This window comes from Phacochoerus africanus, chromosome 16 (assembly GCF_016906955.1).
Source record: "Phacochoerus africanus isolate WHEZ1 chromosome 16, ROS_Pafr_v1, whole genome shotgun sequence".
In the NCBI taxonomy this organism is placed as follows: domain Eukaryota; kingdom Metazoa; phylum Chordata; class Mammalia; order Artiodactyla; family Suidae; genus Phacochoerus; species Phacochoerus africanus.
Genome location: NC_062559.1, coordinates 19371921 through 19391734, shown reverse-complemented (window position 1 = coordinate 19391734; position 19814 = coordinate 19371921). Strand labels below are relative to the sequence as shown.

The 19814-nt window shown below is 43.0% G+C and overlaps 1 protein-coding gene across 2 annotated transcripts in view; it reads left to right on the top strand.

Annotated features, from left to right (window-relative positions):
- Window positions 1-1020: 1020 nt before the first annotated feature.
- AHCYL2 (adenosylhomocysteinase like 2) overlaps window positions 1021-19814 on the top strand; it is a 173778-nt gene continuing 154984 nt past the window's right edge. For both annotated transcript variants that reach the window (XM_047762911.1, XM_047762910.1), the window contains exon 1: window positions 1021-1437. In XM_047762911.1, coding sequence (XP_047618867.1) covers window positions 1075-1437 — 363 coding nt within the window. In that variant the 5' untranslated portion in view covers window positions 1021-1074. The remainder of the gene's footprint in view (window positions 1438-19814) is intronic.

Below are 19814 nucleotides of genomic sequence, written 5' to 3'. Positions count from 1 at the left end.
AAACTTTTCCCTGAAAACTATGGGGGAGTTAGGGTTTTTTGAACTCCAGCTGCTGTTCTTCCTGGCACGCTGCAATAAACTTTCCTCTGCTCCAAACTCTGATGTTTCGATTTGTTTGGCCTCACCGTGCCACAGGCATACAAACTTGGGTTCTACAATATCCCTAGTAGAATTAATAGGGCAAAAGAATTGGCTTTGTTTAAGGCAATGGTTTCATTCCTTAGCCTTGAAATTTTGACCTAGTGATACCTAACTTTTTTAGACTGATATTAAACTCCAAGCCCAGAATGTGCCAGAAATCGCCACAACAGGCAATTAAAAACAGGACCATGTTATTCCTTCTAAAAACAAAGCCAGTAAAGGTGTGAGGTCCTAATTTCACGGACGCAGAAAAATCAAGTCACTTGATTAAGCCTGAGGCCAGCTCTCTCCCCACCGCTTTTCCTTTAAATGCCTGCTCACGTGATAGCAGAGGTGCACCCTAGGAAGAAATTTACACTGTCGGGGTAGAGTCAATCTTCCTCCACCTTCCCAAACTTAGGGTTTCTAGCGCTAGCTCCTCGGAAGCCGCAACTCCTCTGGAGACCTTCTCTTCCTCATGTTCTTCTTCATGTCACCTATCCTCACTTCTTTCTTTTAGTCGCCGGCGCTAAAGCTCCATCTCTGCTACAGAATCCCGCTTGCCGGAGGAAGGGCGACCGGGACTACAAGCCCCAGGGGGCTTCGCGGGCCCCGCCCCCGGCGGCGCGCAGGGATGGTCGGGGGCTGAGGTCCCACCGTCTCTTCGCCGCCTTCGGCCCAGAGCAAGCGCACTACAGGTTCCGTGGCACCACACGCGCGGGCAAGCGGGAAGGAGCGGTCTGGGGCGGGGCGGGGCGGGGACGGGGCGGGGCGGGGCAGAGAGGGGAGGGAGAGGCAGGGGCCGGCGGGCGGGTGGGCAGGCGGAGGAAGTGGGTGGGAGCGGAGGCGATGGAGGGGAGGAGTGGGGGAATGGGGGAGGGAAGGGGAAGGGAGGCGGGAGGCGGGGCCGAGCTGGAGCTGGAGTCTGAGCCGGCGGTTGCAGTGGAGGCGGTGATGTCGGTGCAGGTCGTGTCGGCAGCGGCTGCCTCGAAGGTGCCTGAGGTGGAGCTGAAGGACCTGAGCCCTTCCGAGGCGGAGGCGCAGCTGGGACTGAGCACGGCGGCTGTGAGCGCCATGGCCCCTCCAGCAGGCGGTGGGGACCCTGAGGCTCCAGCTCCCGCGGCGGAGCGGCCCCCGGCCCCTGGCCCGGGATCGGGGCCCGCCGCGGCTCTCAGCCCCGCCGCTGGGAAAGTGCCTCAGGCGTCGGCCATGAAGCGGAGCGACCCTCATCACCAGCATCAGAGACACCGCGACGGCGGCGAGGCCCTGGTCAGCCCCGACGGCACCGTCACCGAGGCGCCGCGTACAGTCAAGAAGGTATTGGGGCCGGGCTGCCTCTGTCGGAGAGGGAGGGTAGGAGGGGGAACCGGAGATCCTCGCGGCGCGGCGCCACACTCCACGCCCTCCCTTGTCATCGTAGAAGCCGAGAGATCCCTTTCGCCCTTAAATCCGCTCTCTCGGAGATGCCCCCTTCCTGGCCCCATGCTGAGGAGTGAAGACTCCAGGGGGTACGGCCGTACTTCGCTGGGAATAACATGGAGGTAGCGCTCTCGCCTACTACTTGGAATAGTAGGCTGGGAGAGGAGAGCCGCCTAATCTTAGCCCTCGCTGAACTCCCCGACATGCTCCCGTGTGTATGTTCCAGACTGTCGGGGAGAAGACCCCGATGGTGTAGAAAAACCTTACTGCTTATGAGAGTTCACTCAGCAGTAAGGTTCTCTGTTGGAAGAACGAGTAAGGAGTAGTTACCTCGCTCTGAGATCCTCAGTTGTGTGGTTTCTGTGCAGATGATGACTTTCTGCCGTTCTTGTCCAACCACTTCCCTCGAGCAGTACTGATGCTGTGCCCTTCATTCCAGATTCTGCGATCTCCTTACATCCTCTCTGAATGTAGAAGGGTAATGGACTCTCTTCACTCTTTTCTCTTCAGAGGTTTGTTCTCTCTGCCCAGTAGTTGGTCGCCACCAAGATTATTGTACTGTGTATGAAGAGGTGATTGTTTTATTAGGTCTTTCATTATGATCTGAAAGTGTTAGGAAGAAATGCTTCTCTTTTTGGGAAGGGCGATCGCAGTGGGGTTTTCTGTCTCAGCTGTCAGTTTCTTCCAGATAGAGTTTTGAAGAGGAGCACCAAGGAGTAGGTGTGCCTAGATGTGTGATTTTAATACACATCCCAGTATTATTTTTAGGATGGCTCTATCTATGGTGTGTTTCTCCTCTCATAAAGCTAAGTCAGTACAGGAAAAAAAAAAAAAAAAAAAAGGGCAAATATTGCAAAAACAGCAATGTGGATCACATCAGAAGGGATGATTGCTCTAACTTCTGAGGCATGATGTGAACATGGTGATTTATGGTTTTTTTGTTTTGTGAATGATTTTTAATTGCTTTATCAGAACATTGAGAAAATGATAACAGTCTGCATTGGTTTCACTGTGTGGGACTCAGCTGAAGTGGAACCTTGGATCCAGCCTAACTTTTCTTATAATTGCCTCATTATTAAGGTATAGAGCAGAGAACCCTTTCATTCGAATTACCCAAATATAGATGATCAGACAGTGTCAGAGGCAAGAGTGAAAGCTGTGTTTAATGATGCTTTAGGACATTGTCTTCACATTTGCATTATGAATCTCCCATGGGAGGAGCTATAGGAGGAAAGAGGGGCAGCACAGGCACCCGTGCTGGTAGTACCTAGATGCGAGTCTGGAAATCTGAAACACGTTTGTACCCGGTCAAGCTGCTTTATAACTTTGGCCAAATCCTGTGATTAAGGGTCTTTTTGTGTAAACTCTGTATTTTGATCTCTTGAGGGTAAGAGTGTTTGACAAATTGCCTTTAGAACATGGGATTTACAGTCAGGCAGACCTGAGTTCGAATCCTAGTACCCCCACTAACTAGCTTTTGGGTAATTTCCAAATTCTCTAAATCTTAGTTTTCTCTTTTATAAAATGAAGTTGCTAGTACGAGTGAAGATTAGAAGTATTTGTAGAGGGCTTTGGCATTGAACTTGGCACATACTGTGAGGGCTTCAGAAATTATAGCTATTATTAAGAATTGATTTTGTTTTTTCCCTCCTCTCATCATGTTAAATGCATGCCATCATGGCTTCCTTTGAAAGGTACACACAATTCAATAGATTCTACATAAAGAAGTGAAAAAATCACAGGCCAGCGTATCAGTCTGTTTTTCCTAATTCAGGTTGTGTTTCTTGACCATTTTCCTTGTTGCTGAACTACCTTCCTGTTTTTCCAGCATCAAAATGTAGGTTCCATGATTCTAGATTTACTCAGCAGCCCCAAGGCTGTGGAAGACAGGGCTGAGCTTGCCTTACAATGTTAATTGCAACCAAAAAACAGTTTCTCTATTGGAAGTTAAGCAGGCTAAGCTCTGGGGAAGGATGCAGCTGTGTGACACAACTAATAAAAGGCATTACTGAGCTGCTTTTAGGGGGCAGAATCTTTAACTTTCTTGATATTGAATAAGTTATATTAAAACATGAGACTGACCTTTCTCCAAGTTGAAAGTCACCTCCCCAAGGGACTGCAGTGTGACATTTTGATTTGTTGAAACTTTCCTGGCTTTTAGTTTATTTAAATAATCATTCTGACCTTGACTCCCTTCTCCTTTTATTTTAGTGTAGGGAAGGACTGTAGGTACTTAGACTTGAAATAGCTGCCTTTGGCTATGTAATTGGTGACTGTTGCTTTTATTTTTAACTGTCACATACAAGCTTATTTATCTTATTTCTATTGATGGTGTCCGTAACTCCATTTGTGTATCTGTGATCAGTTTTCTTCGCACTGTTACTCTGCTCAGTCACACAAGGGAAATAAACTTTTTACAAGAGCCAGAATTCCCAAGTGCAACGGTTAATAAGAGTGAACATATGGTGTGCAGGTTACTCAGTCCCATCTTATCTTTGGCATCTACCTCCACCCTGTAACTTGTGGTGCTCTGGGCACCAGATCATGTCATTGTGACTGTCATATGTTTGTATATATATTATTTCTTCACAAGTGAACTCAACAAACCAAAATCTCTGAGAAGTGATTTGTGAACTAGGAAGGTAAGTTCGACAGTGAATGTAATAGCAATAGTTTGAGGATTTCTTCCTTGTGTTTTTGAAAATCGGGTACTAGGATTGTCATAGCATAGCAGGGAAAACAAGGCAGGAGAGGGTTTATTTCAGAAAAGTTAAAACTTTCTGATAATAAGGCTTGGAGCCCAGGAACCACAAGGAGTTTGTGCTTACGTCAATATCAGTAATGACCATGTTCAAACAGATTTTTTTTTTTTGGCAGACAAATCCACATTTCGCTGGCTTTGTTACCGTCAGCAGAGAATGAGTTGAGCCAGGCTAGCACTTTCTTGCCCTGAATTCTTTAAGCTCTTGATTTGTTTAATTATGGATTACTAAAATGGAACCTTTTGGATATAGTCATGGGAATGTGGGAGCAGAGTTACTCCTTTTGCCAGTTAGGAAAGTACAGCCTTGCAAAATATTCAGTAAGGCAGTTGGCAGATTGACCCTAATAACAGTTACCATTAATTGGCCTTTTATATGCCAGGAATTGTTATAGGCATCCTTCTTCCTTTCCTCCTTCCTCCCTCCTTCCCTCCCTTCAACTTTCCCTCCCTCCCTTCCTCTCTTCCTCTCTCTCTCCTTTTCTTTCCTTCCTTCCTCCCTATACCCATGGCATAGGGAAGTTCCTGGGCCAGGGATCAAACCCAAGCCCTAGCGGTGACAATGCCAAGTCCTTAACCACTAGGTCACCAAGGAGCTCTAATGGCCCAGGCCTGGGATCAAACCCGAGCCTCCACAGGGACCTGAGCCACTACAGTCAGATTTTTAACCCACTACATCACAGTGGGAACTTCTGTAGGCACTTTTCTAATCCTGACAGCTACAAAATGAGATATAGGTGGCTTTATCTCCATTTCACTGATAAGGAAATGAGGTCCAGAGAGGTAAAGTGCTTTGACCAAGGTTTTAGATCTAGAAAGTGGCAGAGGTAGGACTTAAAACTGATTTTTTAAAAAAAGTATTTTTAGGACCACACCTGTGGCATATGGAAGTTCCCAGGCTAGGGGTCGAATCAGACCTGCAGCTTCTGGCCTACACCATAGCCACAGCAATGCCGCATCTGAGCCAAGTCTGCAATCTACACCACAGCTCAAGGCAGTGCCAGATCCTTAACCCACTGAGCAAGGCCAGGGATCGAACCCGTGTCCTCATGGATACTAATCGGGTTCGTTATGGCTGAGGCACGATGTGAATTTGTGATTTTTTTTTTAACCTCTGTTTTAAACCTTAGTCTGTTTCCAAAGCCCATGTCCTTTTCATTATGCTGCACTGATTCTGACTTCTTAGTTGCTGAGTTATGGTTTTCTCCTGGAAGGCTTTCAACATACTCAGTGAACTCTAAGGTGTGTCTGTCTGGTTTAAGACTTAGGTCATCCAAGAAGTTCCTGTTGTGGTGCAGCAGAAATGAATCCAACTAGAAACCATGACGTTTCATGTTCGATCCCTGGCCTCTCAGTGGGTTAAGGATCTGGCGTTGCCATGAGTTGTGGTGTAGGTCACAGACTCGGCTCGGATCTGATGTTGTTGTGGCTGTGTCTGTGGCCAGCACCTGTAGCTCGGATTGGACCTCTAGCCTGGGAACCTCCATGTGCCGCGGGTGCGGCCCTAAAAAGCAAAAAAAAAAAAAAAAAAAACTTAGGTCATCCAAAACCAAACTAAGAAGAGTCTGAGTCAAGACTTTAGGAAGAGGATAGGAAAAAATTGTACAAATGTAGAATCTCAACAAATTGTAAAATTATGAGAGAGGGAGAAGAGGATCTTATGTGTATATAAAAAAGCATTTCAAGATCAATGATGCATTTTTACCGTAGTAATTTAGCGATAATCTGAGAAATGTGTTCTTATATTTTTAAAATTACAAATAAATCTGCAATATCTGAAGACTATGTGCCTCCTTCCTGTCCAGCTAAGAGTTGTCCTTGTTTTTTAAGTCTTGCCTCTAAGAATCAATCTCTAATTAAACATTTTGGAAATAAGAAGGGGAGCATACTGTTAGGCCTTTCCGCTGTGTCCCAGGCATTGTATTAAAGCTTTAAGTATATTATTTTACTTAAGCTCTCAGAAATAGGTGGTGTTATCCTTGTTTTATTGAGGAAACTGGAGAGTGGAGAGATTAAGGAATTTATCTCAAGGTTACATGGTTAGTAACCGTGATCTGGATGACTCTCATGCCCAAACTCTGTTGCTTTTCCTTTGAGGTATTTCTCTGCTCAAAGCTTAGATTGAATCTTTAATTTATATTGTTTGTGGATATTTGTTACTTCATTAATATGCAGTTTCTTTTTATTTATTGAGCTTGTTTGATGGTCTTACTATATTTATGTGAACATTTATGAATTTTCTGAAAAGGCAGCCCTTATTTTGTATTAGTATAATTTCTGAATTCTTTTCTGCTTCCTGGGGAAGATTGACCATTAAGAACTGTTTTAGGAGCTTGCTCAGAGCTGAAGTTGCAGTTGTGTATTTAATGTCTTGAGGAAGACTGACTTAGGTACTTAGTGTCTAGTTAATAAGAGAAATGGATAGTTCCTGAAAAGGGAAAGTGAATTTCTTTATAGATCATTCCTTTCAAGTGTTCCCCTCCCCCCTAGTATAAAGGGTGAAGAGGAAGAGATTTGTTGGAATCTTCATTCAGACTTCATTCTTTCTTGGTAGTTCTTTTTTTTTTCCTTTTGCCCTTTCTTGGCTGCTCCTGCAGCATATGGAGGTTCCCAGGCTAGGGGTCTAATCGGAGCTGTAGCCACCGGCCTACGCCAGAGCCACAGCTACTTGGGATCCAAGCCGAGTCTGCGATCTACACCACAGCTCACGGCAACACCGGATCCTTAACCCACTGAGCAAGGACAGGGATCGAACCCGCAACCTCATGGTTCCTAGTCGGATTCGTTAACCACTGTGCCACGACGGAAACTCCAGGTAGTTCTTATTTAAATGATTCAGAGGGGTACAGATGAGGTAGGTGGGAGAAGAATGGTAAATCTTGGCAGCTGCTCTGATCCATCCCCCTGCCATCACGTTCAGGTGAAATTCCACTCCCCCAATAAAAGGTTTATTACTTAGATTGATCAGGTTTCTCTGGAATTTGTAGGAGCTTTTTTCCAATCTGAATGCCCTATAGCCGGTGATTTGGTGAGAGCTGAGAGAGGAGAAGGCAACAGAGTGAAATTTCTTCTGTGATAGTTCTTAAGTGAAACTGCTTTGATTAAATTCAATGATTTAAACCATATGATTTCAGTCCCCTCTTCCCCAGCTGTATTCTGCCACAGTTCTCTTAGCCATTCTCCCTCTTGGACGTTGCCTCGATAGCTGATGGTTTCCCACAAGAGTCCATCAATAGAAATGTATTCGTTTGGGACATTTGGTTGTTCTTAGCTCAGAACTTGTATTAAGGAAGGGTATAGAGGTTCTAGAGCTGCTAGATGAGTTTCTGTGAGTATAAATCAGGCTTTTCCTTAGAGCCTTACTGAATACTGCAGAGCTGTCATTGCTTAAGCAAGCTGAGGAGTTCCCATTGTGGTTCATCGGTAATGAACCCGACTAGTATCCATGAAGACATGGGTTTGATCCCTGGCCTTGCTCAGTAGGTTAAGGATCTGGTGTCACTATGAGCTATGGTGTAGGTCGCAGTCGAGGCTCAGATCCTGAGTTGCTGGGGTTGTGGTATAGGCCAGCAGCTGCAGTTCCCATTTAACCCCTAGCCTGGGAACCTCCATATACAGCATGTGTGGCCACCCACCGCCCCCCCACAAAAAAAAAAAAGTTAAGGAAGCTGATAGAGACCCGGACTGGCTTCATCTTCCCTACAGATTTTATCTCCTGCAATGTTCTGATATGAACCCTTCTTCTTCTTCTTTTTTTTTTTTTGTCTTTTGTCTTTTTAGGGCCACTCCCACTACATATGGAGGTTCCCAGGCTAGGGGTCTAATCGGAGCTGTTGCCGCCAACCTACACCACAGCCACAGCAATGCCAGATCCCAGCCGTGTCTGAGACCTACACCACAGCTCACAGCAACGCCGGATCCTTAACCTACTGAGTGAGGCCAGAGATCGAACCCGCAACCTCATGATTTCTAGTCGGATTCGTTAACCACTGAGCCACGACGGGAACTCCAAAAACAACTTTTAAAAAAAGGGAAAAATACGTAAATAACCATTTTACTGATATGAACAAAACAAGAAGAACGTATTTTGAGGATTAGAGAAAAGATAAATTCTGTTTGGGATATTAGTTCAACTGCAAGTAGGTGTTGTATATACACACAAGACTGGCATTCAGAAGAGGGGTCTTAGTTAAAGAAATAATTTGGGGAGTTGTTGGCATGCAGATGATATTCAAAGGTATAGGAATGCTGTGGATGACCTTGGGGAAAAAACAATGGAAAGAGCAGAGCACCTAGGATCAAGGAGAAAGAGCCCATAAAGAAGACAGAGAAAGAGCAGCCAGAGAAATAAGAAAACTAGTAAAGAGCAGTGTCATGGAAGCCAAGAGAGGAGGTGTTTTGATAAGAAGTTGGTGTCAAATGCTGCCAAGGGGTCTGATACGATGAGGGACGAAAAAACAGCCGCATTTTCCAATCTGATCGACATCAGCAACTTTAGCAAGAGCATCGTGTGGTTAAGGATTTTAGTAGTAGAAGTGCATTAAAGAGTCTGTGGGAAGAAAAAAAGTGTAGATAGCATACATTGAAAACTTCTTTAAGAAACTTAGCTGTGAGAGGGAATAAAAAAGATAGGACGGTAGCAGAAAGGAGATAATGGGGGTCAGAGGAAATCTGTAGGAAAGGCTCTAACAGAAAGAGGAAATAAGCAAGGGAAGAAGTTGAGAAGGCAGGAGAATGTGCTTAGAGTACCCGCGGAGAGGCTGACTTTGACAGAATGAAGGACACGTCTTCCCTTTTGGTGGTTTTCGTTTTTATAACAAGTATAAGGCATTTAATATCACTGGATTAAAAAGAAGAATGCATGTGAGATTAGAAGTAAACAGAAACAGTATGAAATAATCATCTGCAGTCAGGGGAAAGTGAACTTACTAGAGAAATTGCTAGGCAACCATGATCACGCATATGAGGTTGACAACTATGAATTTATAGTGACATCAACCTGCCAGGTTTTCTGATTTTCTCTAGCAACTCTCAGCTCCATGGATTCAGGCAACTAAAAAGGAAAATGGTTAGGTTCAAACAGTGCATCACTCAGAGTTCCATAAACAGCAGAAATCAACTCTGGCTGAATTGGACATATTATAAAAAGGACATGAGGTAGCTTTCAGAGCAGAGAACTTGCTTCATGGCTACACAGCTAAAAAGCAACACCCCAAATCATGCGCGTGTGTGCACAGACACACACACAATCATACACAGAATGAGTTTGGGAAAGATGCCACGTTTGCCAATGCCAGGTAGGAGAGATGCTGCAGCTTGGGTTGCACTACTGTAGTTCCAGATACCAGGTGCCAGGTGCTACTGCTGCCCCTGTAACTTGATCTTCCTGATGGAGGCTGATGCCACAGGAGAATTTGCTCCTAATGGAGGAGCAGATTGGAGAGAACACAGTGGAAGGGTCTGGGATGACTGGACTGGCTGAGAGGATGAAAAGAGTGGGAAGGGAATGAATGAAAGGAACACAAAGCCTCCCCTTGAAAAAGGGTAGATCCGGGGATCCAGAAGATTGCAGAGTGGACTCAGCAGCCTAGGTTCAATAGCTTTAGCAGATTTCACATGGGAGTTTAGTCAGAAAAGTAAGGGGCTGGCAGTGTGGCAAAGCCTACTCTTACTGCTGTGGGCAGTGTTTCATCTTACTAATCTCCAAAACATCAAAGATTGGCCAAGCCTTGAGCAACTTAATTACTCTCTTTGGGCCCATATTTTCTAATCTGTAAAATAAAGATACTAATACTCATCTGATAAAATTGTTATGAGGATTACATGAGATAAGATAGATAGATAAATGCCAGAACAGAATAAGTGTTCAGTAAATGGTAGCCATCAGTGAAGAAAAGTTTCCAAGAAAAGGTAGCCAACAATACCATATCTTTTAGAGTGATCCGAAGGTTTCAGGGAGTTGCCGTTCTGGCGCAGTGGAAACGAATCCGACTGGATTGGACCCCTAGCCTGGGAACCTCCATATGCCGTGGGTGCTGCCCTAGAAAAGACAAAAAAAAAAGTTGTTTTTAATTACATGAGGAATGCTTGAATATATTCTTATACTTCAGTCTAATGAAGCAGACATCTTCCTTGGCCCTCAGCCAGTCTTATTCTCCTCTCCAGAGGTGACTTTTCCTATCAACCTATCTTTTTCAACTTTACACTCATATCCTACACAGAGAAATTGATAGTTTTATAATCACTTGTACATAAATAAAAGCACATTATATACACATTGTTTTGCAGGTTGTTTTTTCCACCTAATGGCATGTCTTGGAGCTTTTTACGTATCAGTACATTTATATATCTCATTCTTTTTAACTGCTGAATTAATTTCCAAAGTCTATACCACTATTGATTATTAAACCATTCTTTTGTTGATGCACATTTAGGTTAATTTTTATATGCTGTAGTAACTATCTGTATGCATTTTCTTTGGCTATGTTTAAGTGTTTCTCTAGAATAGATACTTAAAAGTAGAATTTCGAATTTGAAAGATAGTCACTTTTTTTTTGCCACACCTAAGGCATGTGGAAATTTCTGGACCAGAAATCGAATCTGTGCCACAGCAGTGACCCAAACTGCTGTTGTGACAATGCCAGATACTTAAACCTGTTGGGCTGTAGGAGAACTCTGATAGCCATAATTTAAACTTAATACATCTTGTCATGTTGCCTTAAAAAATATAGTACTACTTTACATATCAATTAATTATATACATGACAACACTTTTGCTACACCTTCACCAATACTGGATATTTTTTACACCTTTTTTTTTTTTTTGGTCTTTTGTCTTTTTGTTGTTGTTGTTGTTGCTATTTCTTGGGCCGCTCCCGAGGCATATGGAGGTTCCCAGGCTAGGGGTTGAATCGGAGCTGTAGCCACTGGCCTACGCCAGAGCCACAGCAACTCGGGATCTGAGCCGCGTCTGCAACCTACACCATAGCTCACGGCAACGCCGGATCGTTAACCCACTGAGCAAGGTCAGGGACCGAACCCGCAACCTCATGGTTCCTAGTCGGATTCGTTAACCACTGCGCCACGACGGGAACTCCTTTTACACCTTTTATGAGAAAAGTAATTTACTATTTTTTCATTAGTATTTTTTACTGCTAATGGTGAGGCTGAGAATATTTTCCTGCATATATTGGCAGTTTATATTCTTTTTTTGTAGTTGGCTATTGATATTTATTCATTAACAAATATTTACTGAGGGACTAGTATGTGCCAAGTGCTGGGGATGTGGTAAAATAGCGCTCTGCCCTCCTATTGACTTGTCTTTTTCATCTTGGCTTATAGGAATTCTTTATATTTTCTGGATAGTCTTTGTGTATATATTGCAATTTTTTTTCAAAGTTTTTATGTAGTCAGATAGGCCAGTTTTTTCTTTTATGACTTAAATGTTTTGTCTCAAAATGGCCTTTCCTACCCGAGGTTTATAAGCCAGTTATTTTATACTTTCTTTAGCTTTTCATGGTCGTATTTATTATCTTTTGGTTTTCAATCCATCTGGAATTTATTTTTGTTTGTAATGTAAGATGGGGACTATTTGTAATATAAGGTAGCTCTATTTGTCCCCAAATGAATCTTAATATTTTACTTGCTCGAGTTTGTTCTTTTTTGGGGGGGGGGAGATCTTTTTGCCATTTCTTGGGCCGCTCCTGCGGCATGTGGAAGTTCCCAGGCTAGGGGTCTAATCGGAGCCGAGCTGCCAGCCTATGCCAGAGCCACAGCAACGTGGGATCCGAGCCGCGTCTGCGACCCACACCACAGCTCACGGCAACGCCGGATCGTTAACCCACTGAGCAAGGGCAGGGACCGAACCCGCAACCCCATGGTTCCTAGTCGGATTCGTTAACCACTGCACCACGACGGGAACTCTGAGTTTGTTCTTTTTTCTCCCTCTTTATCTTGTCCTTATTAACAGTTTTTTTCTCTTAACATGTAGCTGGACATGTAGAAGTAATTTTTGAGTGAACACTCGTATTTAACTTAAGAATGATTCTAGGAGTTCCCTAGTGGCTCCATGGGTTGAGGACCTGGCATTGTCACTGCTGTGGCTCAGGTCACTGCTGTGGCACAGGTTTGACTCCTGCCACCCCCTTCCCCCCAAAAAAGATTCTAAAAAGGCCATCCTGGTAATACCAACTTTTCCAAAATAACACCTGATTTTCTTTTTAAGGCATTGCCAAGAATTACATGAGATGTGACTGTAGGAAGAACATTTTTTTACCCCAGGTAGATAGTTGTGTGCATTTGCCTTTCAAGTTGACATTACCTGCTCCAGGTTAAAGAAGGACTTCTTTTCCTGAAAGGTAAAGTGTCTTCTTCAGCAAAGCTTTTGTTGGGTAAAGCTTGACTGGGTCTGGTTCTTGGGTCACTCTGCTTTGTGAGGCAGACGTAGAATAGGAATTTTTACTACATTTACTACCTGTCTGTTTCTATAACAGAGAAAAGATGATTGGCCTAATGCTAGTTCCTTTTTAGGGCCTATGCTAGACTGTACTGTAGAAGCAGAGAAGCAGTTTTACTGCTGGTGGATACTTGTACATTCTGAGCTTCTTTTGTGCAAAAACCACTTAAACGATGCTAAGTGGTAGGTTTATTAAATCAAAATACTGTTTTTGCACTCAAGGAAAGAGTAGGGAATGTAGATAGGAAAATAAATAAATACAGTCTAGTTAGTATGAGCAATTATTAGAAACAAGGAATTGGTGCAGTTTGAGGAAGTCAGCACTGAAACCAAGTTGCATCACCTTAGGAAAACTAGTTGGTTGTCCACTAGGGTGGCTTCACAGTAGAGCAGAAACTTTATGAGGTTTCCATGTTCCAGTTTTACAAATCCAGAAATTCATGTTTTTAGTACACTTAGGGATTATTTACCTCTTAGGACTGGTCCATTGAAACCAAACTCACAAGAGATTATATTTAAAACAAAGTGATAACTTCTAATTTATACTCAGAAGATAACATTCAAGCTGTTCTGAAATATGTGTCAGAGGGGCCACTAGAAAGTCTACATGGGAAGTTTAATTATAGTTAAAGGCATTTATTTTTTTAAATTTATTTATTTATTTATTTATTTATTTATTTTTTGTCTTTTGTCTTTTTTGTTGTTGTTGTTGTTGTTGCTATTTCTTGGGCCGCTCCCTCGGCATATGGAGGTTCCCAGGCTAGGGGTTGAATCGGAGCTGTAGCCACCGGCCTACGCCAGAGCCACAGCAACGCGGGATCTGAGCCGCGTCTGCAACTTACACCACAGCTCACGGCGACGCCGGATTGTTAACCCACTGAGCAAGGTCAGGGACCGAACCCGCAACCTCATGGTTCCTAGTCGGATTCGTTAACCACTGCGCCACGATGGAAACTCCTAAATTTATTTTTATTTTATTTTATTTTTTGTGTTTTTAGGGCCCACCTGCTAACTGGTTAGCTAGTTAAATTATAACTGCTTAAAAATAGTTCCAAAATCTTTTTGTTAACTTGAAACCTTAAAGCTATACTAAGTTAAATGATTAATAATCACTAAATGGTTAGGTCCAGCACCAATGAAGATAAGATGCTGAAATACTGATTGCTAAATACAAGTTTATCTACTTCTGGTTTAATTTTTATGGAAAGATTAAACCCAGATTTGACCCCTATCCTGGGAACCTCCATATGGAAGTTCTCAGGTTATAGTTAAAGGTGGTTTATTTTTTAAAATTTATTTTTATTTTATTTTATTTTTTTATTTTTGTCTTTTTAGGGCCCCATCCTCAGTATACAGAAGTTCCCAGGCTAGAGGTTCAATCAGAGCTGTAGCTGCTGGCCTACACAGTGGCTGATGGCAACGCCAGATCCTTAACCCACTGAGTGAGGCCAGGGATTGAACCTGCAATGTCATGGTTCCTAGTCAGATTCGTTTCCACTGCACCACAATGGGAACTCCCTAAATTTTATTTTTTTCTCATTAGAGTACAGTCGATTTACAGCGTTGTGTCAATTTCTGCTGTACAGCATAGTGACCCAGTCATAACATCTATATACATTCTTTTTCTCATATTATCTTCCTAAAGGCAGTTTATTAAGTTTGGAATCTCTTGGGTCTTTGCTACTCAAACTGGTCTATGACCAGAAGCATGGGCATCACCTGAGAGCTTGTTACAAGTGCACAATCTAAGAAGACCCCCCCAAAATTATTTATTTTTTGTCTTTTTTTTAGGGCCGCACCTATGGCATATAGAGGTTCCCAGGCTAGGGGTCGAATCAGGGTTTAATCTTTCTGTAAAGATTATGCCATAAGTAGATAAACTTGTATTTAGCAATTAATTTCAGTATCTTGGAGTTCCTGTCGTGGCTCAGTGGTTAACGAATCCGACTAGGAACCATGAGGTTGCGGGTTCGGTCCCTGTCCTTGCTCAGTGGGTTAAGGATCTGGCTTTGCCGTGAGCTGTGATGTAGGTTGCAGATGCGGCTCGGATCCCGAGTTGCTATGGCTCTGGCGTAGGCCGGCGGGTACAGCTCTGATTCGACCCCTAGTCTGGGAACCTCCATATGCGGCGGGAGCGGCCCAAGAAATGGCAAAAAAAAAGACCAAAAAAAAAATTTCAGTATCTTATCTTAATTGATGCCTGACCTAAATATTCAATGATCATAAATCATTTAACTTAGTATAGTTTTAAGGTTTCAAGTTACCAAAAAAGATTTTGGAACTATTTTTAAGTAGTTATAAATTGACTAGCTAACTAGTTATAACTATTATTAAACATAATTAGGAGTTCCCATCATGGCTTAGCGGGTTAAGACTACAGCTAGTATCCATAGGACTTGGGTTCAATCCCTGACCTTGCTCAGTAGGTTAGGGATCCGGTGTTGCTGTGAGCTGTGGTGTGGGTCAAAGATGCAGCTCGGATCTGGCATTGCTGTGGCTGTGGCTGTGGCGTAGGCCAGCATCTACAGCTTCGATTTGACCCCCAGCCTGGGAACTGCCATATGCTTCGGGTGGGGCCCTAAAAGACAAAAAAAAAAAAAGTAAACTTTCATTCCTCTTACATCTAATTAATTTACTTGTTTTTAACAATTATGCTTACTTATTTTATTTTTCTTACTATTGAATTATCTTCTATTATTTTGTTTTGTATACTTTTTAAAAAATAATTTTTAAATTATGAGTTTTTAAAACATAATTTCATGAGATGTTAAAGCTAGTCATCATTATAAGTTATTTTTTTCTTTTTGACAAATCAGGCAAATATAGGAAATCTCTTGTGGTACAGCAGGTTAAGGATCTGGCATTGCTGCTGTGGTGCAGGTTTGATCCCTGGCCTGGGGACTTCCATATGCCGTAAGCGCAGACAAAAAAGAAAGAAAGAAATTAGGCAAATATTTTTTAAAAATCATAAAAGCAAGGAATCTAAACAGTAAAATGTAGGAGTTCTCTTGTGGTGCAGTGGGTTAAGGATCCCAAGTTTTCACTGCAGCAGCTTGGATCACTGCTTTTGGCACTCACACTGCTTCTGTGACAACTCAGGATCCCTGGCCTAGCAACTTCCATGTGCTGTAGGCATGGCCAAAAACAAAAAAAAACAGCAAAATTTTTTTAGTTCTGATGTGCTTGACATTTATCAAGAAATTCATTTTTATTGTACATTTTGTTCTTAGGTTGGATTTACAGTTTTATAATCCTAAACATCTAGTAGGGATAAAATAAGATTGTTGACTAGTAAATCTAGGTAGAAAAAATTGTACATCTATCTGTGTTTTACTATTGACAACTCTGAAGTTTTACTAAACCTCAATTTATTTTTAAAAATTTTTTGGCCATGCCCATGGCATGTGGAGGTTCCTGGGCCAAGGATCAAATCCACACCACAGTTCAGAGCTACAGCAGTGACAATGCCAGATCCTTAATCCACTGGGCCACCAGGGAACTCCCAACCCCCGATTTTAAATTAGCCTTTTTTTTTTTAAACAAAAAGTGTCCCAGATCACATGAATTTGAAAAGAACATTTGGATTAGTTTCTATTTTTTGAGAGTTTTTGAATACTTAACTTATAGAAGCACTCATTTATCTCTAGGCAAATTGGAATAGAACAACTTAAGATTTTATAAATTGATTTGGTAATATCATCTGGAGGCAGAAAAATATGTATGTGTAACACACATGTAAATATACAAAAACAAAGGCAAATGTAAACAAATCTTATAGCTTTTTTTTTTTTTTTGGTCTTTTTAGCTATTTCTTGGGCCGCTCCCATGGCATATGGAGGTTCCCAGGCTAAGGGTCGAATCGGAGCTGGAGCCACCGGCCTACGCCAGAGCCACAGCAACGCGGGATACGAGCCGCGTCTGCAACCTACACCACAGCTCACGGCAACGCCGGATCGTTAACCCACTGAGCAAGGGCAGGGATCGAACCCGCAACCTCATGGTTCCTAGTCGGATTCGTTAACCACTGCGCCACGACGGGAACTCCTTTTTTTTTTTTTTTTTTTTTTTGGTCTTTTGTCTCTTTTTTTAGGGCTGCACCTGCAGCATATGGAGGTTCCCAGGCTAGGGTTTGAACCAGAGCTGTAGCTGCCGGCCTACGCCACACAGCATCCGAGTGGTATTCTGAGCCGCATCTTCAACCTATACCACAGCTCATGGCAATGCCAGATCCTTAACCCACTGACCAGGGCCAGGGACTGAACCCCAGTCCTTATGGATACCAGTCGGGTTTGTTAACCACTGAGCCGTGACAGGAACTCCATAGCTTTCATTCTGAAGCTTAGCCATGTGTTAAGTATAAATACATAAACACACAATCCACTAATTTAAGAGTTAATTCTCATCTTTACCTTATTATTTTTTCTAATCCAAGTATGTTTTTTCTTTATTTTTTGCCTGTGGCGTAAAGCAGCTTAATGAGGGATCTCAGTTCCCAGACCAGTGATTGAACCCAGGTCACAGCTGTGAAAGTGTTGAATCTTAACCACTAGATCACCAGGAAACTCCCTAAAGCTTTTTTTTTTTTTTTAAAGAAAATCAGTATTTGTGGAGTAGACTTTTAGGATTTTCCTTTTTCTTCAAAAAGTAATCTTGGAGACTGTGGACCAAATTTTGGGCAAGGGACCCTGTGGAACAAGTCAGGTAGCAGTTTGTTTCCATAAAGGCTTAATTTTTTTTTTCCCCTTTGGGTTGGGAGGTTAAAAATTATTTCCTTGGAAGTTTGCATTTTAAAGAGATGGCTTTCAGGTCCCAGAGAAGATAAAGTAAAAAATTTATATATATATTTTTTTTCCCAGGGACACACACCTGTGGCATATGGAAGTTCCCAGGCTAGGGGCAGAAACAGCTGCAGCTGCTGGCCTATACCATAGCCACAGCAATCCTAGATCTGAGCCTCGTCTCATAGGTCGTCTGTGACCTATGCTGCATCTTGCGGCAGTGCCAGATCCTTAACCTACTGAGTGAGACCAGGGATCAAACCTGCATCCTCATGGATACTGGTTGGATTCTTAACCTGCTGAGCCACAATGGGAACTCCTGAAAATTTACATCTTGAAGGCACAGAGAAAAAGATATAAATTTCCTCTAATAAGGATTTCGGGGGCATATTTGCATGTTGTCAAAATTCTTGGGTAATTACTACTTGTTTCTTTCTCTTTTAAAAAAGTCCAGGGGGTCCCCATCGTGGCTTAGTGGAAACGAACCCGACTAGTATCCATGAGGGCTAGGGTTCCATCCCTGGCCCCACTCAGTGTGTTAAGAATCTGGCGTTGCTGTGAGCTGCAGTGTAGGTCGCAGACATGGCTTGAATCCTGCTTTGCTGTGGCTGTGGCATAGCTGGGAGCTGCAGCTCCGAATAAACCCCTAGCCTGGGAACTTCTATATGCTACAGGTGTGGCCCTAAAAAGAAAAAAAAGAGAAGAAAAAAAGGTCGAATGAATTCTTTGCAGTAGGAGTCCAAAATATATTTGTAAGGGGCTTAGCATGGCAAGGCCTGTACATTTTGGGGGCCTTTGCCAAAGCTGTTTCCTGGCTATCAGTGTTAACATAAATCTCAAGCCTGGTCTAAGCCTGATCTTGCTGCCTAATCTTAAGGGAATTTTTCCACCTCCAGACAAGCCAAGGCATTCTCTTGTGTGTTTTTTCTTTTTCCCAATCTAATCTTCCCATAGATGCTAATAGGACATTTGTTTAAGGTGAATGCTCTCTAAAAGTCCTTTTAGATATAAAAGTCCAAATTGTTATTGGTATAGCTATTTTGTTGTGACTCTAAGCCAAATAAGCCTTTTTATGACTTAACTGTGGATGCAAGAGCCATCCCCAAAGAAGGTGCTGCAGATGCAGAACGCTTCCTCTCCATCCCCTCCAAAATCCAGAGTTTCTCCCAAAGATAGTCTAAGAAAGGAAAGACTTGTATTTGTAGGTGGTATAAAGAACCTCCTTATAGGGAGTTCCCTTGTGGTCTAGTAGTCAGGACTTGGCACTTTCACCACTGCTGCCTGGGGTCAATCCCTGGTCTGAGGACTGAGATCCTGCGTCAAGCCACTGTACTCCATGGCGTAAGAACCTCCTTATGACAAAGGACGCAAAAGACAGAGATACAGGAAAACAGTGACTCTTTCTGGTATCAATAACCAATGTGCAGAACCAAATTCCTAAGAGTCACAATCCATAAAACTAATTCTTAGAAATGTTTTTCTCCTGCTAATCTGACAAAGAGAAATTTACCTTCACTGGACCAGACACTGCAGACCTGGGAGGCTGACTTTGGTAAGGATTCTTTCCTTTCACTGGCTTGTCAGTTGTCCCAGGATTTTTAGCTATATTTTGCGTGGCGAGTGGGGTGTTCTGGCTGTCTCTTCATGATTGTCAGAGCATGAATTCTGGTTTCTACTACCCTCATTGGCTCTTTGGCTGGGACTTTGTAAATTGCACTGAAAACAGATTAACAAGAGAAAAGCATACAAAGTTGTTTAATGTTTTACGTGAGACAGAGCCTTCATCAGAAATGAAAACCCAGGAATTCCCGTCATGTCATCAGAAGTGAAAACCCAGGAGTTCCCGTCATGGCACAGCAGAAACGAATCCGACTAGGAACCATGAGGTTGTGGGTTCAGTCCCTGGCCTCGCCTAGTAGGTTAAGGATTCCGTGTCGCTGTGAACTGTGGTATAGGTCGCAGACGCGGTCAGATCTGGTGTAGGCTGGCAACTGCAGCTCCGATTTGACCCCTAGCCTGGGAACCTCCATAGTCCATGGGTGTGGCCCTAAAAAGACAAAAGACAACAACAACAACAAAAAAGAAATGAAAACCCAGGAGTTCCCGTTGTGGCTCAGCGGTAACCAACCCAACTAGTATTCATGAGGATGTGAGTTCGATCCCTGGCCTCGCTCAGTGGGTTAAGGATCTGGCATTGCCGTGAGCTGTGGTGTAGGTCGCAGTCAGTTCACATCCCATGTTGCTGTGACTGTGGCTTTGGCTGGCAGCTGCAACTCTGATT